The 27,695-nt window shown below is 38.1% G+C and overlaps 2 protein-coding genes across 2 annotated transcripts in view; both read right to left on the minus strand.

The window, feature by feature from the left end:
• The window catches only part of LOC122347530 (membrane-associated guanylate kinase, WW and PDZ domain-containing protein 3), a 98,417-nt gene extending 87,341 nt beyond the window's left edge, over nucleotides 1-11,076 (minus strand). Inside the window, 1 exon segment of the mRNA XM_043242892.1 lies at nucleotides 10,017-11,076. Coding sequence (XP_043098827.1) covers nucleotides 10,017-10,323 — 307 coding nt within the window. The 5' untranslated portion in view covers nucleotides 10,324-11,076.
• Nucleotides 11,077-14,882: 3,806 nt separating this feature from the next.
• On the minus strand, nucleotides 14,883-27,429 carry lrig2 (leucine-rich repeats and immunoglobulin-like domains 2). Its single transcript, XM_043241937.1, has 18 exons — nucleotides 26,791-27,429; nucleotides 25,889-25,963; nucleotides 25,662-25,796; nucleotides 25,298-25,438; nucleotides 24,947-25,090; nucleotides 24,493-24,636; nucleotides 24,189-24,332; nucleotides 23,323-23,403; nucleotides 23,128-23,199; nucleotides 22,704-22,772; nucleotides 22,399-22,562; nucleotides 21,960-22,271; nucleotides 20,621-20,902; nucleotides 20,059-20,502; nucleotides 19,088-19,240; nucleotides 18,830-18,970; nucleotides 18,428-18,703; nucleotides 14,883-17,546 (listed from the first exon to the last, which is right to left on the minus strand). The coding sequence occupies exons 1-18, from the start codon at nucleotides 26,970-26,972 to the stop codon at nucleotides 17,359-17,361; spliced, it is 3,147 nt and encodes a 1,048-aa protein (XP_043097872.1). The 5' UTR covers nucleotides 26,973-27,429; the 3' UTR covers nucleotides 14,883-17,358.
• Nucleotides 27,430-27,695: the final 266 nt, after the last annotated feature.

Consider the following 27,695-nt stretch of genomic DNA (forward strand, 5'->3'; position numbering starts at 1 on the left):
TCAACAAACATGATTTGAAGCATCAAATAGTCGTTGCTGCACAAAGTGACCAGTTGCATGCTAAAATGTAATATCTCGGGGGAAATACAAAAACTGTACTAAATAAATAGTAAATGAAATAAATGAAAAGTTGACATTAGTAAATAAATAAATACATGCCAAGGTATTAAGCCAATTAAAGATAAGTGATATATCATAGCATAAATGTTAAGAAGTCTCTGTAATACAATTACTTCTTTAACTTTGTTTAAAGACTTTTTTTTTACTTTGATAAATAAAAAAATGACATAACATGGTGGTCCTATCAGTCCGTGTAGCTTTTATCCCATCACTTAGTCTATCAATCCTACACTGGCATGCCATTTTTGACCCATGTATGTCCAGCTCTTAATATTTATGACCTGTGTTGCCCTTCCACGTCAGCCCTGTTATCAGTCTCTGTCATGTTTAGACACACAGCCGTTCTGGATTACTGCATGCAAGCAGAAAGCAATGTCCCCGTGAGGACGTCTGCACGGGGGGGTTACGTAATGCTCCGTAATCCCCATATACTCTGTACGTGTATGTGTGTGCTAGACAAGGAGAGAAAAAGAGTGTATTTGACAGCGAGACAATGAAAAAGCATATGTCGAGGGTCATGAATCTGCCCACACCTGACAATTTGTCTCATTGTCCTACAGTGATACGCCTTTGAGGCCCTTGGCATAGATTTTATATTTAAATACTTTCTCTTATCCCTGTGTAGCGTGCAGAGATACCACGGAGCGCTAAGCCATTTGTAGGTTGATTTCCCTGAAAACAAACGATGCCGATCCCCGACAAGCAAAAAAAATAAAAATTCCTAACATTGCATTTTGGTTACATCATAGTAGAACATTTTAATAAATGGCCTAGAAAACCTACACTCAAGATAAAACAAAATGAAGATTAAAGAACTGCTTATTGATTAAAAAAAAACCAAATTTAAATTTGCTGGAAATTTACTTTACCCTCGGGCCGCTGAAGATTTATATAAGTTTCGGAACAGAACAGAATTGTAGAAATTGGTAACATTGCATTACTTGCTCACCAATGTCTCCTCAGCACTGAATAGGTGTCGTCAAACATAACATATTGTGGTGTTTTTGTTTGAACTCTCATTCTGACGGCACCCATTAACTGCAAGGGATGCAATAATAAACAAATGAGATATGTTTTAGGTGAACTATTACTTTTAGGTGAACAAACTTCAAAGTTACATCGTAACAGCAAATACATTTATAGCAACGTCATACGATTTCCAGAACATTACACAATATATTATATGTTATATTTATATTATTTGTTAGAACATTCAGCATCTAACGCAATATGATGAAGGGTGGTAACGTCACAAACAACAGCAAACAGCAATGTGTCTGTGGCGCTCAATTTGTTTGTCCAGTTTCAAAACAGACCACCGATGCAAGTTACAGAGGAAAAAATCATTAATTCTGCAATTCAGTTAGTGCCACACTTCAACATCAAGTCTCACTCATAAGTACTCTGTGGTTTCAGCGTGTGTTGTTTGACGCCGACTCGATGCTATTTGTGTATGCATGTATGCATGCGTTCTACAATACACTGCGAGTACTCTGAGACTGTATCAGCCTCATCTCCATTATGTCATGATTATTTACATACGCACACGTCACCGCAGACTTGCCCTTGCCAGCATGACCAACTGTTCAGACAGCCAACTGTTGTTCAGCTCTTGTAGTGTGCATGCAGCAGGGCTCTGTGGGAAGGAAATGTTACGCCAGCGGGACCGACCTGGCATTGTGCCTGTTTCTGTGTTAACCACAACAAGCAACCTCTGATTCTAGGGTTTGATCTTAATCGGATTCCGGTATTTTTGGAGATGATTCTCTGTCTTTTATATTTGTCCAAGGGCTATCAATAGATACAAGAATTAAATCATTTTTGTGCCTGTGATCATTTCCAATTTTATATCTCTGTATATTTTCGTTCCCGGTTCAAAATGTACTTTAAGTTCCTCTTTAAAAAATATATATATATATATATTGCATTATAATTTCTCTAAAATGAAAAGATTAACAGGCAGCTCTAATTTGTTCATAACGTTCTTACGGTTGAACAACAGAAATAAAATCTAAATGTTTTCTATATGAAATGCGTGTCTAGTTCAGATATCATGTCTATCCTTTCCTTTAGGGATTAGAGCAAAAGAAATAAACTAAACACAGTCCACTCTTCCCCTATCGATTAGTCAATCATGCCTCACTTCCCTCATTAGTGCTTCCTTTTACCTCTCAGTCACTCCATTTGCCTTCTCAAGGGTGCGTGTCGCATTTCTTAGATGCATTTTCCAAACACACATTTTTGCAAGACTTCCTTTCTCATCATTAAGTGGGTTGTTTCAGATGAGAGCAGAGTGAGAATGCTAGAAGTGTACATTTTGAAGCAAAAAAAAAAACTAAATGTAAACATGAGAAGAACATTTCAAATGTTAAAAAACGTCTGGTCTCGCATACGGGGCTTAGCTTAAACTAGAACTACGCCTTAGTTAAGTTAATATATTTAAGCAACAATGACACAGAACAATGAAACTGGCATATTTTAAGATATTTATATATGTCAGAGCAGGATTTTAATTATCATCATTACAGCAAGATATGAATTATCATCAAAACGTGCATTTTAGCCTGGGACTAGCTTAAGCCTTGTCTTTGAAATTAAATTGAAGTACTAAACAAAATGTTTTAAATAAAAACAAATTAATGATAAATGAAAAAAAATCTAATAAAAATAACCATATCCATAAAAAAATCCAGAGCACAAAATGACAAAAGTTTAAATAAATAATGAAATGAGAAAATCTAAAAAGACATGCTAATTCAGAATATGAGTCATAGTTTAGTTAATAAAATTAAAATATCACTGTGGAGCACAAAAATGATGCTGAATGATGCTGAGTTGCTAAACTAGCTGAATGACACAATGATTCACTTCATGTTTTTTCATTGTATTCCAAAGAAGAAAGAATAAGATACTGAATCAACAGATATAAAACAACAAGAAGATGAAGGAGGTAAATTAATGCTCCATTTTTAATTACTATTTGATATTACAAGAAGCCTACACCACATTAACATACAAATACTTCTGAAAAGACAGAAAATTTGGAAATTTACACCATTCCAACTACCGTAATTTACCTCTGTCTTAATTTGCTCTCTTCTGGAAAATCATATTTGAAAACAATAACATTAGCCAAAGTCTCTCATTACACCTCTACACACCAGCTTCTCCCCGTTTTTATTCACTTCAAGGCTGCAAACAGAGAAAAGTGAAAAACAGCCTAGTGGTTTATAGGAAACATCCTTAATACACTCAACGTCTCCTCCCTCATTCATTGATCTCGTTCTACAGCATATCTGCCATGTGTTATACGGCCACACCCCCATAACACACCTCTCCATAAATAATATCCACATATCTAAAACCACACCCACCATAATTCACTCTTTTCCATTAAACATAAGCCCCTCCCACAAATCTGCCGTCTTAACATTGCCAAATATGAAATCCAGTGACGCCGACAGCACGTATGGCAGCTGATGAACACGCATGCAACATTTTTCCTGATTCATCTCCTGTATACGGGGGCAATCCATCAGATTTATCCATGCTAATGCTGGTAATTAACGACAGGACAAAAGGCCACCACATGTGCCATTTGGAGGTGATACAGTATAATCCTTTGCGCCATAAACACAGCTGGTGATGCGGTTTTATGAGCAAGAGTTTAGTATGCGGTCATGCAGATCTGGTCACATGCACTGGAGTCTAATACCCTAAAAGGTTGCAGCACAGAGCAGAGATGGACTTGGATATTTAGTATTAATTTCTACGACATCGTACATGATATGCATTGATAAAAAATAAAAATAAATAATAAAAAAAAAATAACCACCCTATAGAAAAATAACCGAAAATGGCTGCAACGGAGCAAAAGATAAATAATAGCAATCATTATGATTATTCATTATTATTATTATTACTGTTAAAAATGGTATCATTGTTAATAAATATCATCTTAATTTTGTCCTCTTTTCCTCTGCTGCAACTGTACTTTTCTATAGCTTATTTTTATTATTTCATTTATATTAGCCATATCAATATTATATAATTTGTTCAAGTCATATCTATTATTAATAGTATTATTTTTTTCTTTCTAACAAGCATCCAGGTAAATTACCAACTTAACTATTGGTTTTCTGCGGCGGCTCACTAAGTGTGAGCAATCAGCAGGCCCCAATAACTATGAACTTTTGCCAACTTTCATTACAGATAAGTAAAAATCGTTTTCCGCTTGTATTATCAGGAATATTTCACAGACGGGCGAGCAACTCCCACAGTGCTCTGGTATCTAACTGCAGCTCGGGCGAATTTCCGTGCAAGGACGACTTCATCAGCGATGAATACATTGGGTTTTCAATCAGGCCTTTGACAAGCTACTGTACTTGACAGTTCATTTGGTCGACGTGCACCTGCCAGCGAGATGGGATTAGCATCTTCAAAGGACAGAAACAGGAAGTTACAAGTGGAGAGGGTGAACAGTAAGAGAAGCGGTTGAAAAGCAAGAGAGGAGTGCTAATAAAGAAGAGTGGATATGTGGGCTTCAGACACTGAATTCTGGAGTCCTAATTGTCAGGTTTTTGCTTTGCCGCAGGCGCACGTACTCCATGTTGACGAACTCTCAATGCTCCTAGTTACACCAATACTGTTGATTGCAGTAGGCTGCCGGTGGTTAAATTAAGCTAATTAGTGCATTCGTGACATGTGCAGATTTTTTCCCATAGCCCGAATACAATACCACAAGGTCCTTCCCTTCCATCACATACTGACTGAGGCTGCAATGATAATTAGAGGTTGCAGAGACATTCGGCACAAGGGGGACAAACAGCATCTCTCTCTCTCTCTCTCTCTCTCTCTCTCTATATTCCACAGCGGTTTATCACCATGCTGAGATGTTTATATAGGCACAATACCCCAATGCAACATACGCTTGTCCTTCATTAAGTAAATAAGCTGGAATGCTGCCTATACATTGTTCATTAGCATGAAATATAGCGGGCTGTAGACGGCTCGATGTGATGTGCAATGGTTAACACCTTTAAAGTAAGTGCCGATTCAGTGTTTTGATATCCAACTGGATCGTTTATCAAAATAAATTAGCATGCTAGGGAATATTTAATAAAACCTTTAACTAAAGCTTCAATAAGCTCATTAAAGTCAAAATGACACTATGCCCTGGCGTGCGATCCATTTAAAACAGTCAAGCACTGTTATTGCTCTAATTCTGAGTCACAGAGCTGCAAGGCCTCCGTAATTTTAACATGTCTTTATATGCCTTTAAGGCCCTCAGGAGGTGATATTCCATGCAAGGAATGACTTAATTTGGCCCAGATGAAAGGTTGAATTAACCTTTCATATGTTCTAATCAAAGGTTCGCTGTTTGGACAAAGCAATGCAGTTTCTCATTATATGAACGGTGGAATTGGAGCCTCTGGCTGATTTCCATTTCAAAGAGCTAAAACTGTTGCTGCAATTGCAATACTTCACTCCTAGAGAGATGAAACTATAACACAATTCGGGAGCACTCTGTATCAGAATTGCTGTGAATTCCCACACTGACGCTGGTCCTGAAAAACAACAACAATGGCTTGCAGCAAACCTACAGTAGAGGCGAGAGGTTTGAGTGCCGGCGACGACACGCTGCGTTCAGGTCCTCCTGGGAAGTTCCCGTTTCGGAAAACGTGATTTGATGTGTTTATTTAAGTGATTTCGGCCCCAATAAAATGGACTCGCTGGACAATTTCACATTCTCTCTCTCTTTCATTTCCCGACAAAGACAAAAAGGATTTTATTGCTAATGCAACATAATGAAGAGCAAAAGATGCTCATTAGATCTGCAATCGATGCTTTATCTGGGCATTTATCATCCTCATGCTGCCACGAAGAATGACTGGAAATGTATTTTAGTCGAACGCATCTGTCTTCTCATAAATCTGCTGAATAAGTTCATTTCTGGCAAGCTTTATTGCATTTTACAGTAAACAAAATACATACAAAAATGCATCACGGTTTATGATTACTAAATTATTTCTGCCAAGTTTCCCACTGACAATTGCAAACTGATGGTGCCATTCATGTGTAATTATTCCCTAATACAATCATTACAGCATGATTCAAACGCTGTGTTTTGATGTAAAATTAACAACCGTTTTGAGTTGTTCAAGCAAATCTGAAGTGATGTAAAGTAGACCAAGTCTAAGGTTAATCATGCATCTAAAGTTAATGTTAATTGTAATAAAATATTACGGAGAGTATCGGTTTGTTGTAAATATGTGAAGCTGGTAAACCAAAATAGCTTTATGATACTCGCAGAAACACCAGAAATAGGCTGTTTATATAAAGAAAAAACAATCATAGGAAATGTTTCAGTAACTTATAATCAGAGGTATTTCATATCAGTATCAGAAAAATTTATCTAGAGCTAAAAAAAATCACTTTGTTGACAACTTTGCAGTACAAATAACAATGGAATTGCTAAATAAATATAAGTATTGCCATTTAACCCCTTCCAGAATGTCTAGACTTCCATTAAGCGCTTTACTGTAAAACCAATTTTCTCTCAAAAAATGTTTGCGGTAATCAATGTGCGCAGTCAATGAAGCCTATCTTGCTTTAGCAATTAGGGAAAGCTTGAGGAATGAAGTCGTAGATGCGTTTTAACATCACTTTTTGATTAAAGTAGCTGCGCGCGCACGACTAATTTACTTGACCTGCTGCAAGAAGACTGCAGATGTGGACTGAGAAATACTACACCTCACTACGACCACAAATAACCAGCAATTCTCCAATGACTAGACTACAGGAAAGCAAAGGTGCATGAGGTACAGAAGAAGCAGCTGGTGGACGAAGCTCTGCTGCGTTTGTGCCTGTAGCAAGGACTGCGGCATCATTTCCTGTTATCAGCTGTTCCTCGATGTGTATAGGCATTTCACTCACTTCATCTATTATTCACACACTTTGAATTCCATATGAGGCCTGGACATGGGAGACACCTATACATGGCATCCTACATACTAGTATGCTCAAAAACCACTAAAAAACCCATACAGTACAGTACTGTACTTTTTTAGGCAAGCAAAGTCCATGAGTGTTTCAAACCAGATTTCCTTTGTACAGCTGGAAAAAGAGGTAGACAAAACTAAACACCAACATTTATCCCAAAAGCAGATTTGGATGCACACAAACCCATTTACAGAGGGTAGGAAGAACAGAAACACTTTTATATAAAAAAAAATATTAATAGTGAATTATTCACCAACAGTCTTATTTAGCAATTATATTATCTTCTATGACCTAAAAACGAAATGAAACACACAAATTAGACTTTGTAATTGGTTTGAATCAACATAAAGAAAACGTGTGTTTTATAGTTTGCATTTAGAAATAACTAATAAACTGGTGAAAAATACTCACAAATACTCGCTTAAACGGTTCACTCGTTCTTTAAAATAATGGTATTCAGAAAAAACTCATGAGTTTCTTTCTTAAAAACTCATCTTAACAATGTAAAACAAATAAAACTTACAAGCTAATGAACTGGTCAAACATTCACAAGTGAACAAATGATTCTAATGATTTAATGAACTGGTTAAAAAAAGAGAATCAGTCCCAAAACTCCCAAATGATTCTTGAACTCAGTTATCAGTTTAAATCAAACTCTAATGAGCTAATGAATACGTGAGTTACTGCATAAGTTATTGCCTTCCAACACTTATGAACTCACTAAAATAACATGAAAACAAATAACTCTTACGAGCTAATGAATTGCTCCAAAACTCACAAATCACTTTCAGACTCACGTATTACTGCATGGAGAGAATCAGTTGCAATGCACAAAAGTAACAATGCGCTTGACATCCAAAATAGTTTGATAAACACAAGAATTACACTAATAATTCAATAAATTAGTCAAAATACTCACAATTCGGTTTCAAACGGTTAGTTATCAGTCTGAATCAACCACACAACTCTGATTCACGAACAAAAGAAACGCATGAATCCGTTACGAAACTCACAAATCATTTTTGAGCAGTTTGAATCAGTCTAATAATTCTTATAAGCTGATGAATTGCTCAGAAATATCTCCAAATTAGTCTCGCTCTCTCTCAACCCTTATATACAGCCATCGTAGCCACGTAAGATCACACGTCCTAAAGGCCAGGGCCTCAGCTGCTGCTGATTTGCGTGCTCACACAATCTTAGATACTGCTCATTTATTCAACAAACAACCATCCAGTTAATGTTATCCTTCTGTACCCTCTCCTTCTCTCCATGGCAACAACTCTCACATCTACATGCTAATAACATCCTCCTATCTCCATAACAACTCTGACATATTGTGCCTTTCCCCTCCTTCTGCTAAGAATACACTCATCCGACCCATCAATAATGCTAAGATATTCAGTGTCCATGGTAACAACGTCCTCCTCCCCATTTTCATCGTGCCCTCATACACCAGTAAGGTACACAGGCCTGTCCTAAGTAAAAGGTGATCCACTCTCCATGATCAATACACACTCCAACAGCGAGTGTCCTTAGAAATGACGCTCGTGCTTTTATAAGATGTGTGTGGAGTGTTTACTGCCCACCAACCCTAAGGCAAACGCTGTGCCTCTGACATAAAGGCACTTTAAGCATAGCACAAGTCAGAGTCAGGGCATGTGGTGAAACCACTATGAGGGAGAGAACAAAGAATCTTCTGAATGCTGTTCGGCAAAGTACTTGTCCATGCTCTCAGTGTTCTAAGAAGTAGAAATTACACAGCCAGTCTTAAAGGGATAGTTCAACCTTCAGGTGCGAAACCGAGAGTATTTTTTTTCTTCCGTGCGGCTCAAAAATAGACGTTTCACTGAATGTTCATGCTGGGACTGCCGAGCTCCAAAAACTCCAAAAAAGCTTCAATATTCATGGGCTTTTTCTATTTTAGATCACCCAAAAGAGAAAATTAATCATCGTTAATTCATCATTAGTCATTCCAAACCTGTACGACTTACTGTCTTCTGAATAAAAAAAAAAGATTTCAAAGAACACTTGTATCGAAACAATACTGAAGCCCTTTAAAAATAATGCAGGCAATTGTCTTCATTCAGTTTGAAAAATAGAAAAAAGTCGAAGCTTTGAGTTAAGGATGAGCAAATGAAGATAGGATTTTTTTATTTACTTCTAAATCTTAAAAGAACATGCAAAAGGGTCCGACTAATGTCAATGTGTTAACCAACGTTAACCAGCTGAGTGATGCATTTAATTATTATTCGTTAATTGGATTGTTTAATTATTGTTTCGCGTTTTCGTTTTAGATCATGCAATCAAGATCAATAAATTATTTCAGAAGTATGTTTCCATTGTTAGTTTTATAATAACAAATGGAACCTTATTGTAATTAGAAGACTAATTTGCCGCGGGTTCCCTTCTGGATTTTCCTGTTAAGTCATTTATAAAGGGTTTTTGCCAATTTATGAGTAAAACAAGGTCCGTGGTTACTCCACAATGAAAATTGCACACACATACCGAAAAGAGTTTTGAGTATAAAACCTCATTATAAAAACCCACAGGAAAACCTCGAGGAAACCCATGGCGAATTAGTCTCCTGGGTTTTGACGTCATGGCTGTGTCAAAACCCAGTCCCCATCCGCTTTCGTTGTATGGAAAGGAGCAAAGTCAGCGTACATAAGTAACGCGAACCTAAATAAAACAATAAACAACCCAAAAGTAATAAACTTAAAAACCACGATGCGTCTAAGCTCCATACGAAGATCATAATTTCGGGGAGAGCTGTCCCTTTAAATGTAAGCCTCGAAGATACAGGTGCGCTGTGAGCCGGACAACCCTCCTGGCAACGGTACTGTTTGGCAACACTCACTTTGAGCGACAACAAAAACAAAGTTGTCTCGGTTTACCTGGTTTGACGGTCTTAATTCGAATCGGCTCCCGAAAGTGCCGGATCACCGCGTGCGTGTCTCGGTTCGTCAGCCCGCTGACAGGTGTCCCGTTCACTTCCAGTAACACATCCCCGTAGTACGGTAGTCTCCCGACGTGACACACCAGCACGTCCAAGTTCATCTGACCGAGGAACGGGAACTCCCCGTGCTCGGCGCCTCCGAGGATCTCCACAACATCACCGAACTCCCCGACGCTTCCCCACGACACGGCGCACTCCTGCACTTTAGTGGACCAGTGTTTCTTCCTCTTCAGCGTCTTAGACATGGTTCAAGCCTTGAAGTTTCAGTGCAGTTTTGACGTGAGCAGGTCTTGAAGCCTTTCTTCCCTTCGCGCCGTTTACTTTACCCGGTTCGGGGACGACAGCGCGCGGGTGTGGAACGCCATCCGGTCCGTGATGATATCTCCATGAGCCTCGTCTACCATTATCACTTCAAAACGACGTTTAGATTACGTTAGTTGTCGTTCGTATAAAAAAAAGCCCGTTCCAGACGCGCCAGGGGCTACATAATGCAAAAGTAAACAACGTTCGACACAAGAACGGGGTGAACTGTGTTTACCTGGCAAGTTCACTCGGGGTTTGCATGCAAAGCGTCAAGCGCGCCAGACTGACGCGCTGAGAAACGCGCCGGTCAGTAAAGCGTAACAAAAATGTGCCTATAAACGGAATTAGCAGCAAAGCAGTGTCCCACAGGTATAAATAGACACGGCAGCGGCGGTCTCGGATATATTCGGTGGTTGTACAAACGACCGAAGCTCGGGTTCGTCTTCGAAACGCGATGCTCAGTCAGTGAGTGGATGCGTCTGACGCGTCTTCATTCCTGGCTTGTGGCTGAACCGCAAGCTTTACACGCGTTGCGAGCCTTTGACAGATAGCCTACCGGAGAAACGAACCGGTCGAGCATGTGTGTATCGCCTCGGATGGACGCTGCGATGCTGTCATACGCGGCGGCTCCTCTCTCAGATCTCCAGTCACGGAGGGAGGCTACTGTTGCGCTCAGCTTGTATTTGTCAAATGGTGTGTGTGTGTGAGAGAGAGAGAGAGAGAGAGTAACGCGCGCGCGCTCGCAGCCAACAGCGGCCTGTGACTGGACGGCTCTCAGGTGGGGGTTTATATAAACTGAGCTTAACTGATTTAGTAAATGAAGATACAAATGAGCCAATTATAAAACCGACAGAATTTGACTCTGAATTCTGATTGGATGAGTGGCGTTATAATTCGCTGTAAGATAAACCAGTGACAGCACACCTGTAATCGCTATATTATATATTAATGTGTCGAGTTTCCACCCTGCTTGGCAGCCCTAAGCAACAGTTAGTCTAATGGACTATGTAATTATTGTTACTGCAAATAAATGCAGCTATATACTGAATTATATTGGCTTGTTTCCTTTGTATCAGTTTTATAAAAAACGGTGTTTTTTGACCCAAATTTAATTTGGCTTAAAAAGTCCCTTACTTGTGGAAAAATCACTGTAATGGGATACTACACCTCAGCTTTGAATGCTCCGCGATTAATATGTATGCATATCGTGTATGCATTTAAACATGCAGCCAATCAAGTAGCTTACGTTTCAGGCAAAAATTAGTGTTTCCTGTCCACAAATGCAAATAAGTCAAAGTCAAAGCATCAATCTTTGCATGTCACCAAGCAACACACAATATCGGATGCCTTTGTATTTCACGTGAAGGGCAAAAAAAACCTTGCTTTGACAGCATAATAAAAATATCAATAAATAAATAGCATGCACATTCAAACTAAAACTATTTGTAATAAATAAAATAGTTATAATAATAAATCAAGCATAGTGCTTGCCACGCCAAGGTCACGGGTTTGACTCCCAGGGAAATTGATAGCAAGTAGCTGTAACTTAAATGCGATACTCCTAAAAAGCCATTTTGTATAGCATTGTCTGCCAAATGTAAAGCGTTAAAAATATTACAGAACAAGCTTCCATTATCAAATATGGTAATATAATAAACTGTGATGTCAGTGCTTGCCCTTTTATTCTTTCTGTTTTATTAATCTGATGATATAATTTAATCAGTAGCTTAAGCCTAGGTGAGGATATCACAAGTAATCAGCGAATATTTCATCTTGTAATCAAATTATAGGGCCAATTATCTTAATAGCGCCGTCCTGTAGCGTAGAGTGAGACTCGGAGCTGCCACCTACCGGCGAGCGCTCGTTACTGCAGCACATCTCGAGTCTCATCATTTAATCTGCCTTTGCTTGAGACAAACATGACACGCTATTCATGCGCTCAGCTCCCTTATTAATTACAGACAAGTCACGACAAATCAAAACAGCGCCTTCTTCGGTTTGCAAAGGATTCAATTTAATTCCCAATCACCGCCGCACTTCAAGACGCAAAACACTCGTATTTCCCCTGAGCATGAAGATCAGACACAGGAAACGCAGCAGGAAGTGTGTAGACATGGTTAATTATACTAAAGAACAAGACCAGACATGAAACTAATTTTAGTGCGTTAGTTAGGCAGCACAGCTATTCTCAAATAACATATACCTCTTGCAGAAAAGATTATGTATTCCACCAGACAAAGTAATACCTGCATGTGGGGCCCTTAAAAGGACAGTTCACCCAGAAAACCCACGTGACTTTCTTCTGTGAATGACAAAAAGAGAAATTATGAACAAAACTGAACATTATGAACATAAATTGAGAAAAAAAGTGAAAATGAAAGCATCTTCAAAGTATAAAAGTATCTTGTTTTGTGTTCAAGGGGAAAAAATAGTGCTGTCAAACAATTAATCACGATTAATCACGATCATTAATTGCAAAGTTTTTACTTACATAATACGTGTATAGTTATTACACGTATATAAATGCAAACACATGCGTGTATGCATTTTTAAAAAAAGTTTATATATGAAATACATTTATATATATATAATATAAAATGCAAATATAAAAGTGTATACACAGTACACATGCATATATAATGTAAACAAAAAGGTGTTTTTGATGTGATTAATCATTTGACAGCACTATTTTTGAACATGTTTATGGTGATATTATTATTTTTGGGTCGACATTTTAAAAATATGTGCCGTTTATTCTGGGAGGTATTATAAAACACAACTTTCCTGAATTCCTGTAAAAATGCTGAAAGATTTGTCTGAGCACGAAAACAACTATAGCCAAAGACCTGCTGATACTTGATATAAATATGCAATGATTGAGCAGTAAGATGTTTAGTGCGAATCATCAGGAATGTTTGTTTCATAACATCAGACGCCTGAGACAGAGCAAACATGTCTAATGAAAAATACTAAAACTGACCTTCATTCTGTGTTTTTAACACAAATGATATCATAAAATAATTGAGATGATGACATTTTAATTTGGAGGACAGAATGCTCAAATATTATTTTATGTTTCATTTTATTTAAACACCATATTTATAACCAGCTTATCAGATATCCACTGGTTGTTCCAAACATGTTCTGTTCTCAGTTATTGTCTAAATGAAGGCAACAGCCAGAGGTTTTTTTTTTTCTTGAGCGGTGCAGGACGTCCCCGTTCCACTAGTGTAATAATCCAGAGCGAGTCTAGTGTTTGAATGAATTATTGATAAAGCTGAGTAAAGAGTGTTAGCAGCAGGCGGAGGTATGTACTTTGATCTCACGACTATAATTTCTCTCTCAGAACATCTCTTGGAGGACGGCAATGAAAATTGTCAGCTCAAGTATTTAGAGGGATTCAAATTGGTCTGCGTCCTTTTAAACTCGTGGAGAAAACTTCTGGAAAAGTTCTGCGGTTTACTATATTAGCATAATTCAATTACACGTCGAGACCGACTCTGTAAGTGAGCTGTGCTGGAACGGTAATGCAGCGCGCTCGCAATAACAACACTTTCCCACACAAAGCAATAACGCTGAAGAATAGCTCACTCAAAATGAAAAACGTTAGAATTTACTCGCCCTCGGGTCAGAACGAAAAAGACTTTTGCTCTTTCATAAAACCAAAAAAAAAAACAATAGATCGGTTTATAAAATCGACCCCTTCTTATTTGATATTAACCCTGTATAGAAAATAATACAAAAAAAATTAAATGAGTTTATTGAAGCTTTAGAAATCTTTTTTTTAATCTATGAAAAAGCCTGCTTGCGTTATTTGTTCCGTATGTTTGACACATGAATCTTTTGTGGCTGATATGCTGTAGTATATAAAATGTCAAATATAGAATATGGATGTCACTCAAGAATGAAGCAGAAATATATAGCTTGGTGCAAACTTATTTATAGTCGAAAAGATGTAATGTAAATTATATATATCATATAAATCATATATCATCTCTCTCTCATTTACTTTACAAAAATCAGTCCACAGAATATATATATATATATATATATATATATATATATATATATATATATATATATATATATATATATATATATATATATATATATATATATATATATATATATATATATATATATATATATATATATATACGAGACATATACCATAACCTGAAGGTGGACCCTTTTACAATTACTAAAATATCATTTACTTGCTAAAAATGATTAAAGCCATGTACTTGTGATTTTTTGACCAGGCTAATAATTTGGAGGAATAATAACTAATAACTTGTGAAACTGAACAGTTCTTCAGATGTTAAAAGGCTCTTTATGGAACCATTTAGACTAAAACTGTTCTTCAATGGCATTGTGAAGCACAGTGTAGGATTTACAGGGTTAAAACAAGACCCTAAATGTGAGAGATTGCAGCGGTGCGATTCCTCTTAGCTTGTTCCACTAATAACGGTTTATTTGAATAACACGGGTACACCTTCACTCCTGATGCATCCGAATTCATTTTATTGTTTAAATGTCAGCTAAATGTCAGAACTTTCTGAAACATAATGTTCTTTATACATGCTTTACAGAATGTACAGATACAGCATACAAAACAATACACAAAAAAAATGAACGTAACATTTAAAAAAAAAAGCAGCATTTAAATATCGTCAAAGCATTTAAGCAAAACTTTGGTTTGCAGAAGGCAGGAATGTTCGATCCGTGTGGATTTTTCTTTGGTGCAAATCTGTAAGTGAAATCACACTTGTACATTTCTAAAGACCCCAACAAAGTCCTGTATGATTCAGAGAGAAATAAAACCGCTACTGCTTCGCACAAATCTCTCACAAGCTCAACCGGGAGAGACCAAGCAAGCATTAAGAGTAATTCTCAAAACCTAGATGTTTTAAACGTAGCTGGAAGCCGCTGATGACACACGCTCCTTTCCTGACACAGCGAGGAGTCACACAAATCATTTGACTCTGATTAGTGTAACTGTATAGCTAACGGCAAGGCGAGAGATTGTGCAAAATGCAACAAATCAATATGCAAATCAAGGGGTAGTTATCACAGTTGGAAGGTGATTAAAAACAAAAGCATTTCCAATAAAAGACGGGGGACGGGGGAAGACGGTGACCGCAGATATCTGCGAGATACACGGCTTTCGTGTGCTGAAAGTGCAAAATGTTTGGAGCTTTCTGAACAAAAATAAACGGTTCAGATTTGATCCAGGATCGACACAAAATGTCGAGCAATGAAGCGAGTCTGAATCTTAAGGCGAAGATTTGTGGGCAAAGAAGGTCCATTACTCGAAAGTCTCTTCTAAGCTAAACAGAACTCTGAATTTCACCTGCAAAGTTTGGCAGAGCAGCATGTGACCACAGCTTTATACTGGTAAAGACTGCGATTTGTGTTTAAAGTGTAACGAACTTCAATCCTATGCTAAATCTGCACAGGCAAATTCTATAGACACGACTGCATTTCACCACATGAATGTAAATGTGACGGCACCTTGATAGCAAAGTAGCGGCTGTGTCCAAAACCTGTCAACTAGCAATCCTGTGCATGCGATTAATGTATTACATTAATGTGCATTTCGTGTATTTTTGCCCAATTTCTACTGAGAAATGACAACTGTAGCTATTAAATGCGACCTTGCTTCAGATCATCAAATGTTAAAGTCTGTCTAAAACGCGTGTCCTTAAAAGGCGCCAGGGCAGCAGGACTGTAAGGCAGCTTCCTTTGATTTTGGACACAGCCTCTTAAGATAATGTTTACAGGTAACATTTAAAATCCAGCCAAATGATCAAAAGGTCAAAATGATAAAAATGACTAGGCATGTCAAAATGGTTTTCACACCTCAGATTAAGATGTAGGCAAATAACTCGACGAGACCAGTTTGATCCAGCAGTAACAAACGAAACCAAATGCAGCATATACACATTTAAAAAAAAGTGAATTGTGGGATTTTTACACTAGCAGGGGAACAAATGGAATTGCAAGAAATTCTCTAAAACGCTCAATCGGTCTTCTACTGGTCAGTCGGGATATAGCCGGTCCGATGTGCGCTTGCAAATGAGGAAAAACCAATACAAATGGAAATTGTCGCAAAATACACAAAATACTAATACGAAAGCTTAACATGGAAAGATAAGGGTAAAAGAAAAGTTAGCATATTAGGATTCGTATAAGGCTGTCCTGGGAAGATTGTCAAAGGTGCAACATATCCGGTCTTTCTTGCTGTCTTTTATAGACGAAAAGAGCGAAATTGAGAAATAGGTTTAGGTTTGTGAGAAGCACTACACAAAAAAATAAAAAAATAAGATTAAAGACATAACAGTAACTCTGGCGTATAATAACAGTGGAAACAACAGAGCCATCAACTCTATTAACACATTATTTGTCATCAGTCTGTACCGTTTGCCAATAGCAATGAGAAATGCAATACAGGTAATTGGGCCTCTGACGTCACGCAGAGAACACCACTGCCCTCTTTTGGCAGTCCAATCTTCACAGTCAGTATTCGTACAGGTCCTGTACCACAGCAAAAGCAAGTTATGCGGGAGTTTCGGTCAAGCTTTGGCATATGCAAAAAGGCTCAATGCTCTTGAGTAGGCGGGAAAAACAAACAAACATTGCATAATTTGTACGCCACAGGATGCGGTAGGACTAGTGGAGCTCTTGGAAATGTTACATTCAGGGCTCAAACCAGACCGGTTAGCTGAGGAATGGTGAAAGCGGGGGAATCTGTCTCCTGTCTGAAAGAGTTTTCGGCAAATCCCAGTGGGTCACAAAGGAACATGGTGGGGAGGGACAGGAGAAGCAGTGTAAACATTGAAGAGAGAGGCGTTTCATTTGGCAGATAATGAGGCTTCTCAAAGGAGGTAGTGGGCCGAGGGCACTGGGAGGCGACTGAAGGACAGGGTGGTGATGTTTGGGGTCAAAAGGACTGGGGAAGACGGGGCAGGTTGGGTTTATGTGGGCGCTGAGGAGCTTTCCTGTGGGTTAGTCCTGTATGAGCCTTCCTCCAGTGGCCCACTCCTCTCCTCTCTGCCTTCCCCAGAGGAGAGACCCATTGGGGGCTTGTGTACAGTCACTGAGCCCTGGGCATGGATGGATGAGTGGGTCTCTTCCTCATCCCAAAATGACCTGCCTGGGACATCTAAGACAAGAATAGAGATTGTGAAAATACATATATGCATTGGATTAGTTCCAAGCCTTACTGAGCAGACTCTGTTTGCAGTCTACACTGTTCTTCACGGACAGCAAACACATTAATAGTGCATGCCACACAACTAGTGTTCATTATGTGAAGACAAAATCATTTACATGCACATAGATTCTACAGAATTCCCAGATTTTCTTACTTATGAATTTATCATTTACCTGTAACATTTGTAATCATTTATGAAGTATGAAAATAAAATGTAAAAAAACAAAAAAACAACCCTAACTACTAAACTGATTTAAAAAAAAGGCCTTTATATCTTTATATTAGATTAAAAAAAAGTATATACTGTACATCAATACCCTTTTTTAATTTAACTGTTTTGCCATCAGTAGTAAATTATATTTATAAATTTAAATTGTTGACAGAAAACTGATTTTTAAAGTGTAATAATATTGCACATTAAAAAAAAAACCATTTAAAAATGTGCAATTGTGCAAAAATGCGTAAATACAAAGTGCTAAATACTATGCAAATATATATATTTAAATATCAAAATATTAAAATTAAAACTCGGATGTAAATCAATTCAGTCGCACATTTAAGATGTAATTTTTATTTATGTTGTCAAAATGCATTCTGGAATTGCCTCGTGCAAATGACACTAGATTTGCACAAATAGATAAATAAAAATATCTTACAAGGCAAAGTATCTTAATCTAAACTTTTAGGAATAAAAGCATTTAACTCCTAAAAACGTTGCTTAGGTGGGCAGAGCACTCAGCTTAGTAACAAAGCAATGGTGAGAAGTATATTAATAAGAAATCAGACAGCATTAGAATATGTTGCTGATGTGTTTATGGTGTTTATCTCACCAGTACTATAGTGTTGCGTCGCTGGTAGTCGTGGTTCATGGTTGGTGAGGAATACGGAGGCATTCTGCTGACTTATAAAACTCTCCAGTGCCGCGTCTGCTTGCTCGGCGTGCTGATCCCGCTCTTGATGGCAGCTCTGGTGTCCGTCCCGAGAGATCTGAGACACAAGTGGGTCGTCCTCTGTCAGGTAGGCGTATGGACAGTACTCACGGGTTCGCGAGTAGATATTGGCATTGTCGTAGCAGTCTGAGCAGATGACTAGAGGGCCTGGTCCACCTAAAAACAAACAATAACCCATGATTAATGAGGTCACTGTTGAGAAAAACAGTCCACTTTAACATGACTCAATGTCAGAATATTAATTGTAAAGCAAATCACTTCTTTTTTTTAATTTCACATTACCATTAGGGATATTTGCTTGTCCCTCTCTGGGTTCGCTCCGGTGGAAGCTGCTACGTCCAGCAAAGAAAGAGCCCACACGACTACCCAGCATTCCACTGGCATCTGGATCAACATCGCTGCTCACTTCACCGTAACATACTCCTGTTGAAACACATCACAACGCAATATTATTATACATCCTTCATAAATGACACATAGAAACTACACAAGCTGTCAAATGCTGCCTTTCTAAAGAAAAAACATACAGGGTGACATTACCATCAGTGCCTTTGTGAACGTAACCGTTAGCATGAGACGGCATAAGTTGCTGGTGGCTTCCATTCTCTGAGTTACTGTAGCCTTCCTGAGGCTCGGACAGAGTACCCTGAGATGAGAGGTAACTGGGAATGTCCGCTGGAAGGTTCATTTCATCTGTAATGCACCAACAGAGAGATTTAGACAGTAAAGTTCATGTCATTTGTCTGGATAAATTTGTATGATTTCATTTCTGGGCCATGCTCAAACTGTTGTAATGGTTATTTTAAATATTAAGCAGGACTGTTGCATTTATTACATGATGTCCTGACTGTGATTATTTGAAATAACGACATAGTTAGTAACTGTGTAATCACTACGTAGTTTAAAATTAATTACATTGACATTTTGTGTAACGTTTTATTTATTATTATGGATAATTCTTTTTCTTTTCTTTTTTTTAACTATAATATCATATTGAAGCAGACTGGGTTAAAAAGACCACTTAAAATGTATTATAATTAAATTGGGCCTAAAAGAGTAATACAATATTTATTATTTTTAGTATTTCAGTTACATAGCATTTAATTAGAAAAAAATAATACATTTAAACATTATATTTTAATACATTTTCTCAGCAATTTTTAAAAACATCATTTATTTTTACTTTTTTTTAATATCACAATAAAATGTAAATAACTGCACTAGATTGTTATTATTTAAAAAAAAAAAAAACTTAATGTTAAATACTGTTGCATTATTTTTGCCTTGCAAAATTGTGATTAATAACCCAAACATACACTGCCTTTACAGAAATAGGGAATTGAGAGAAGACTTAAAATATATTAATAGTTTCATAATCACAGCTCTACTACTAACCATTATCTTTTAATTTGGCCTATTAACTAGAAATTATAAAATCATAATCCTTACACAGTTTATACTATTTTTCATTTTATTTATTATAACTGACACATGCAAAATTGTTGACTGACCTGTATTTGTTATACTGTAGTCTTCACTCTTTCTCCTCATGTGATAAATGACGATGACCCACACAAGCGAGGTGCCGACAACGCAGCAGACAACTACCATCACAACGATGCCAACTGTTGTCCATCCGTCCTGACTGTATATGCTGGTCACCGGGTCACAGTTGGCCGAGGGCGATACGCTGAGGTAGATATGACCGCGCTCTGTGCCGAGCGTATTGGACATGATGCACGTGTATTTCCCAGCATCAGCAGGGCTGGCATCTACGATTATGAGCAGCTGATTGGCTGCAGCGAAGAAATGGCGTTCCGTCAACACCAATGGGGCGTCGTCTTTGGTCCAGTTGAGGCGGGGGGCGGGGCTACCACGAGCTATGCACTGGAGGACAGCAGTCTCGCCTCGGGCAACGTTACGGTCCTCTAGAGGGCGCTGGAATGATGGGGTTTCTGACAAAAAAAGACCAGAGAGGATTCATTATCAAACGTAAAATAATTCAAAAAAAATATCTGGACTAGAGAAGAAAAAAAAAAAAAAAAAAAAAAAAAAAAAAAAAAAAAAACATACCTAGAACAGTAAGAGTGGCATTAGCTGACAGACTGCCCGCCTCGTTTTTGGCTGTACAGCTATAGACGCCCATATCCTCCGTCTTTACATTAGCAATGAAAAAAGTGTCATCGTCTGGCATGACATGCATCCTTCTTTCACGGGCCGCAGGGAAATTGATACCGCCGTCTTTCTGCCAGGCGATCTGTGGTGTCGGGTGTCCCTCAGCAGCGCACTCCAATCTAGCGACCGTGCCGGTGCGGATGGTCAGGTCCATGGGCGTCTTCAGGAAGGTGGGGAGCTCTGGGAAAAACCATTACAGGGTTAATTTCACTCCAGAAAGTCCTGGAATAACTTTTGGCATTCAAGATCATTGATCCTGTTTATTAATACATACAATACATTTAGTCATTTTTCACATCATTTGTTACATTTTTACGGTCAGTGGTCAGAATTGAAAAAAGGGCAAATTACCTAAACAAAAAAAAAAAAAAAAAAAAAAAAAAATATTTTAACTAAGTAACTTAAATTGTTAGTAAAATAAGTAATGAAATAGGAATATTCTTTTTTCAACAATATATATTAAACCCTTAAAATTATTTTATGTAAGAAATGTAATAAAATGCCTAAACAAAAGCAAACCAACGCAAATGTTATATTACACTAATACTATCATCATTTTCTAAGTATTAAATGTGACAAAAGAATTCATTTTCTGTTTCAATATCTAGTACAAAAACAAGCAACCCAATGGCCAATCAAACCCTAATCAGCGGCATTTGCATTTACTGGTGTTTGCTTTGTGAATCATGTTTCTGTTATTGTCATAATCTATTATTAGGTTACAAGTCCGCTCTTCCATCAGTATCATGAACTGATATAAATAGAATAATTACATTGCCGAGGTCAGCATCCTAGAGGGTTGCTATGTTTGCTCAACAGATATGGAAAATTAAACTGACAGAGCTCTGAAAATAACCACGGAGAAATTAGGGTAAATAAGGGGAGGGAAAAAAAAAACAAATGGCAAACTGCTTATCAAAGCATTGGAGAGATCACAACAGTTTAGCAATACGCCAATACAAGAGTCCTGCAGATAATCACATAATCAATCTAACACCACCAATATTAATAATGTGCTTCCGTAGATACTAATATTCCATGGATATTAATGCTTATTATTTTGGATTTCGAATTCAAACCAAAAATGATGAATCAGGAGATCATTCATCTAAATTTAAATCCCCAATTTATATCACGCATTTGGAAAAATTTTAAAGGAACAGAAGAAAAATAAGGCTCAAAGCTGTTTGTGGAACAATAATATAACAATGCGTAACAATTTAAACGAGGCACTAACCATTAACAGTCAGCTTGGCCAGGGTGGAGTAGTTGGACCCAAAATGGTTGGAGACCACACACTGGTACTGGCCCTCATCAGTGAAATTAACATTGAGCAGGTGGAGTACGGTGGTGTAGAGGAGGCGGTGATCCTGGTAGCGAGCGTAGTTCTGCACCTGGGCTTCATACAGCACTTCTCCGTCTTTGCGCCAGGCGGTGCTCATGGGAGAATCGCTGCTGCTGAATGCAGAGCAGTTCAGAGTGACGTTGGTCCCCCGCAAGGCCACAGCGGTCTTGGGATGAGCACTGATCTGAGGTTTAGGGAAGTCATCTGCGAGTGAGAGACAATAGAGAGAGATCTTAAATGCAAGGAAGAGCTAATATAAAGTTTCATAAAACTGCTTTTTTTTTTATATTGCACGGCCATTATGTTAAAGAGTGAGATAACTGTAACTCACTGCAGACAAATTCCTCTGGTTTAATCTCGAGCACGCTAGATCCTGCCAGGAAAGCGGGATGAGCACAGACGGCACTGCAGGATTGCTGGAACTGACTGTCAATCAACCACTGGCCCAACCACTGGAGCTGACAGTCACATAGAAGACTGCTGGTGTTCAGATCACTGATGAAGACCACAATACTTGCATTATTGAGAATTCACCTGAATCACGCTATTAATACATACAAACACCGTGGACGACAGTTAAAGCTAAATGTATTATGTAAAAGGCATTGACACAGAAAACATGAAACAATTACTTACAGTTTTTTGAGTTTTAAATGAGTAAAAGCATCAGGATGAATAGACATGATGCCATTCCTGCTCAGGTCCCTGCGGAACAAATTCAGAAAGATTATTCATGCTGGAACAATACAAAACAGGAGCCCTATGTGTTGTGCTGAATAAGGAAACGAATTGGATTACATTTGAATTTTACTGTTGGCATTTTGTCTTTACATTATATTTACAAATTTGGACATTTTAACACGGGGAGTCTATGGGACTGACTCTAGTGGCCAGTGCAATTGCAGTTTTAGTCAATTCCGTGTTGGTTTCATGAGAGAGAGAGCGGGAAATAAATAATATCTGAAAGGATTTCTATATTGCTACATCCAGTAATAATGAGACATCCAGAAACAGAGAAATTATGTTCTCAAAATACCAAGAACTGATAAAAGAGACTCACAAATGCTCCAGCTCCATTAGACCCTCAAACGCTCTCTTAGTGATGGTCCTGATTTTATTATTCTGTAAACCTCTGGAGAAGAAGAGAAAAAAAAAAAAAAAAAACACACACACACACACACACACACATTTATGTCAAGCCACAATTCACATCTCTGAATCAGATCAAACAGCTTGTATCCACCGATAAACTTACAGCGAGTTCAGCCTCTTCAAACCCACAAACATGCCAACCAAGTCCTCGATGGCGAGGGATATCTCATTATTACGGATGTCCCTGGAACAAACAAACAAACATCAAAAGGAGACCATTAGACCATTTTCAAACTGCTGCTGTGAAGAACATGCTTTCTGTTATTAATTTTAAAATGTCAGAGCCGTTTTATTTGGGTGATGTACTTCTGTGACTCTAGGCAGTTCAGAGCCATTATGCGCTTTTCATGTATAATAGAAGGTTTTTGTATGGACAGGCTGGTATGTGGGAGTATTGTGAGACTGTTTTCACGCACTGCTGGCTGTAAAAGGCTGACATCCCTTTTACAACTGTGCCAAAGTGACGTGGTGGAGGTTATGAAAGGTGGGCATGTTTGAATGTGCTCTTTTTCTGTGGGGCAAGCTGAAATGGAGAAACTAAACTAGGAGGACTTCCATAGGGCTCGCTGTATCTGTTTGTAATTATGAGCTCATTTTATTTTATAGAGAGAGCGCACAATGCTACTTCAATTTGCATCGAGAACTGTTTTAAACTATAACAAGACTTTTTTTTTTGTTTAATCCGGCATGCCATAGTTTACCAGCAAAACTACTATAACGCAACTTTAAAAACATGTGATATTTATACTTTTATTTTGAAATAAAAATTATATTATATAAGCAAGCACAATGCAAAAATGTACTTGTATGTTGCTAAAAATTACATTTTGAGCATTTTTTTAATGGTGGGATGGGTGAAAATACAGGCAATCTTTGAAAGCAGAAAAAACTTGCATGCATTTTTTTGTATAAACCTAAACCCTTTTATAGTGCTACCAAAGACTATAAGAGGAATGTGGGATATCTTACAGTGTACGGACGTTAGATAGCCCGCTGAACACTCCTTCTCCCAGGTGTGTGATTTGATTGTCACCCAAGTTGAGACTCTGCAGGAGACTGAGACCAGAGAACACCCAATCCTCCAGACGACTCAAGTGATTGAAAGACAAATCCCTTGAAACAAAAGACACAAGCGCGTTACCTAAGAGCCAGCCAACAATCAAATACGCCAACACCTCAAGGAAAAAGTAAAAGACAGGTTATGCATTTCTAGAAAAACGTGCATGTTAATTCCACCGCATTGTATATAGGATTAAACATCAAGGTCACTCACAGCTCTTCCAGTCGATGGCAAAACTCCCAGGCATCAGCTCGAATGAGTCCGATGTTGTTCTGATTCACTCGCAGAATCCTGAGCATGTGCAGGCCATACAGCCAGCCCTTATTCAGCTCCGTCAGATTATTATACTCCAACTCTCTGGTAGAGGACAGAACACGGGTCACCCATAGACCACTACTTCAATTAGAAATCAGCTATATTACATAAACAGAAAGGAATCAAACCTCGAGGTTCGGATTATGGTTAGAAAAAGTTACAAATTATGCAATTCTTAAAGCTGGGCGATATAGTCAAAAAACAACTAATAAATAATCATTTCAGCCTTTGTTGCAAAATTTGGCATATTTAAATGTAAAAGTAAAATGGATTTTTTTTTTGTTGGAAAACACATTTTTACCTACGTATATATTCTATTAAAAATGTTCAAATCCTGAAAGCATTGACTCACAGCTCCTCCATGTTTTCCAAACCGAAGAGAGCTCCATCCATCAGCTTCGTGATGCCGTTGCGCTGCATCTTCAACGACTTAAGAGCCTTTAGTTCTTTGAATATTAGACTTTCAACGACACGAATCCTGTTGCGCCTCAACTCTCTGAAAAGTGACAAAAATCACAAAGAGGGGCGCATTGTAATGAGACAATCTAACCCACCGCCTTAACAATCGGAGAGAGACAAAACAACAAGGGAAATTAACTCCCCAATTGATAATATCAGGTGCATTTAGCGAGCAGTAATCCTGTCAGACGCAATCTAATTGAGCACTGCAATAACATCCTATTCATTATCCATGAATACGCACAAGACTTGGAGCTGAAAGAGGGTGAAGACTTTATCAGGCAGCAGAGAGAGTCTGTTCTGGTTTATCTTCAACACCAGAAGAGAGCTGATGTTTCCAAAACAACCGGGTTCCAAGGAGCTTATCTTGTTTTTGCTCAGGTTGCTGTCGTGACGGAGAGAGGAAACAGGCAAATATCCATGAACCACAAAAGTAATCAGAAACACCAAGAAAACGTCAATTACAAAGATCAAAGCGGCGACTGATACTTGAGGTGTCTCAAACTGATAACTCAAGCGAAATGGATAAGCTTTCTTAATCTACTTAGAATTTTAACACGGTCTTATGAAAGCGCAAAACTCAGACGAGTCCGAGTACAAAAACTCACAGGTATTTCAGCTGCATGGGAGGGAATGATCCGGACTTAAGCTCACATATAGAATTAGAGCTCAGGTCCAGACTTTCTAGAGAAGAGTATGGCAAAAGCTGCTCTGCCGCGACTTCAGAGATTCGGTTATGAACGCTGAAAATATAAAGCAGATATAGTACCGTATCAACATACATGGTTAAATACGCTTAAAAAAAAAAAAAAAAAAAGCGTGGAGGGAAACTTACAGTGACAGAACTGTTATGTTGGATGAGGCATCTCCAAGAAAAGGCACCGCTGTAAGTTCATTCTGATTCATTGACCTAATTCACAGATAACAGTGTTAAAACCTGAAAAAAAATGTAGCACATGTATAACCCAGTATTGAGGACTGGGGGGAATCTCTATAATGTGTACCTTCAGATCTGGTAAGACTTTTCACACCATTTAACAGATTTAACAACAACAAAGCAAAAAAAAAAAAAAAAAGCTGTTTAATAAACTAGGAATAGTACATCTGAACTTGAAACCAAACTAAATTAAATAAACTAGACCGATAGAATAAAAATTATATTGTAGCATATTTGAAACGCGGCTTTTGTAGCCCATACGGTTACAATATGAAGCTCATATTCAAAGAGAAAAAAAATACTTTGTATAAAACTTATGTAATATGTATTAATAGGAAATTATTAATATAGATAAAAATGAAGATGAATTTCAGATTTAGCTTGTAATGCATGTCTTTTTTAATTACTTGCATTTACATTATAAAATAAAGATGCTATAGATTTCACAAAAAGGAGGAGGAAAGATTTAACGAAGGTGGACATGTTTTCATAATGTAGCCTTTAAGATGCTTTTTTGTTACTACAACTAAATTATCAAAGTATTATTATTATTATTATTATTAAAGAAATACCATATTACGCTACTTTGAAAGAAAAACTCAACTGCATTGATATTTCTACAAAAGGATCATGTGACACTTGCAACGCGATAAGGCATTTTATAAACAATAATTAAATATTCCAAAAATTGCACCAAACAAACGAACAAAAGCGAAGCAATGAGCTGTCAGTTAGCGTTAGTGTTGTGCACATGTGCAGTCCCTGCGAAGCGTATAAACAGCATCTCCTCTGTTACTCACGCATGGGTGATCCAGGCTGGAGTTTCCAGAGCTGTAGCACCCAGTCTTTTCCTGTTGCAATCCAGCAATTGCGCTGCACCTGGACCACCAGAACACGTACAGGGAGAAGGGCAAGCGTCCAGACCCACGACGCTCACTAGAAGCAGGAACAGGGCCTGGGGGATGGGACAGCCCTCCGCCATTTTGAGCTTCTTGATCGCAAACGATCAGTCCAGATTATGACATTAAGGAGACACGGAGACTAATCTGCGTTTTAGAATAGAAATATGATTTTATATAACTCCGAACTAAACTGGAAAAACATCGCAGCGCTCTGGTGAAATCAACCCGGGCCCATTTCTTGGCTCTCTTAGCTCTTCCCTTCGAAATTGCCTTCTTCCGCCTTGCAATCTCTGCACCTTTAAGAATTCCCGAACGGAGCGTCAAACAAGCTTCAAGACGCGGAAACGTGATTGAGGCATTCCGAGAGACTTCATGCCCTATGTGAGACTGTTCGTATGCATTTGAGAGAAAAATAAAGTAGACGCGAAAATCGGCTTTCCAAACATTGTTCCTCGACTTTTTTTTCCCAAGGAAAAACAAAAGCACCTTCTTCCGTTGACACGTGATCCACCCCTCCGTCACGTGCTGCTGGAGGCCTCGCGTCATTGGCCAGTCGACAAATCCGTCAACCTTTACTTTTTTATCACTGTTTCTCAAGATTTGCTGTACTTATATCATTTGGAATAATCAATATTATATTATCCTCTCGTATCCTCTTTTTTTCTTCCCCGTTAAGGCCATTGTTTTCATTTCAGAATAATAATGGAGATTTGTGTTCTTCTTGACTTGGTAAATGTAAAAACAGGACAAATGCTATCACTGCTAATTTGCTTCTTTTTGGTGAAATCGAAATAACTTTTTTT

This window comes from Puntigrus tetrazona, chromosome 6 (assembly GCF_018831695.1).
Source record: "Puntigrus tetrazona isolate hp1 chromosome 6, ASM1883169v1, whole genome shotgun sequence".
Classification (NCBI taxonomy): domain Eukaryota; kingdom Metazoa; phylum Chordata; class Actinopteri; order Cypriniformes; family Cyprinidae; genus Puntigrus; species Puntigrus tetrazona.

Coding starts and splice junctions, on each gene's coding strand:
- lrig2 (XM_043241937.1), bottom strand. CDS start 26,972: ATGGCGGAGGGCTGTCCCATCCCCCAGGCCCTGTTCCTGCTTCTAGTG. Junction 24,637..24,946: donor TTGGAAAACATGGAGGAGCT/GTGAGTCAATGC, acceptor GTCCTCTACCAG/AGAGTTGGAGTATAATAATC. Junction 18,704..18,829: donor ACAAGCAAATATCCCTAATG/GTAATGTGAAAT, acceptor GTTTGTTTTTAG/GTGGACCAGGCCCTCTAGTC.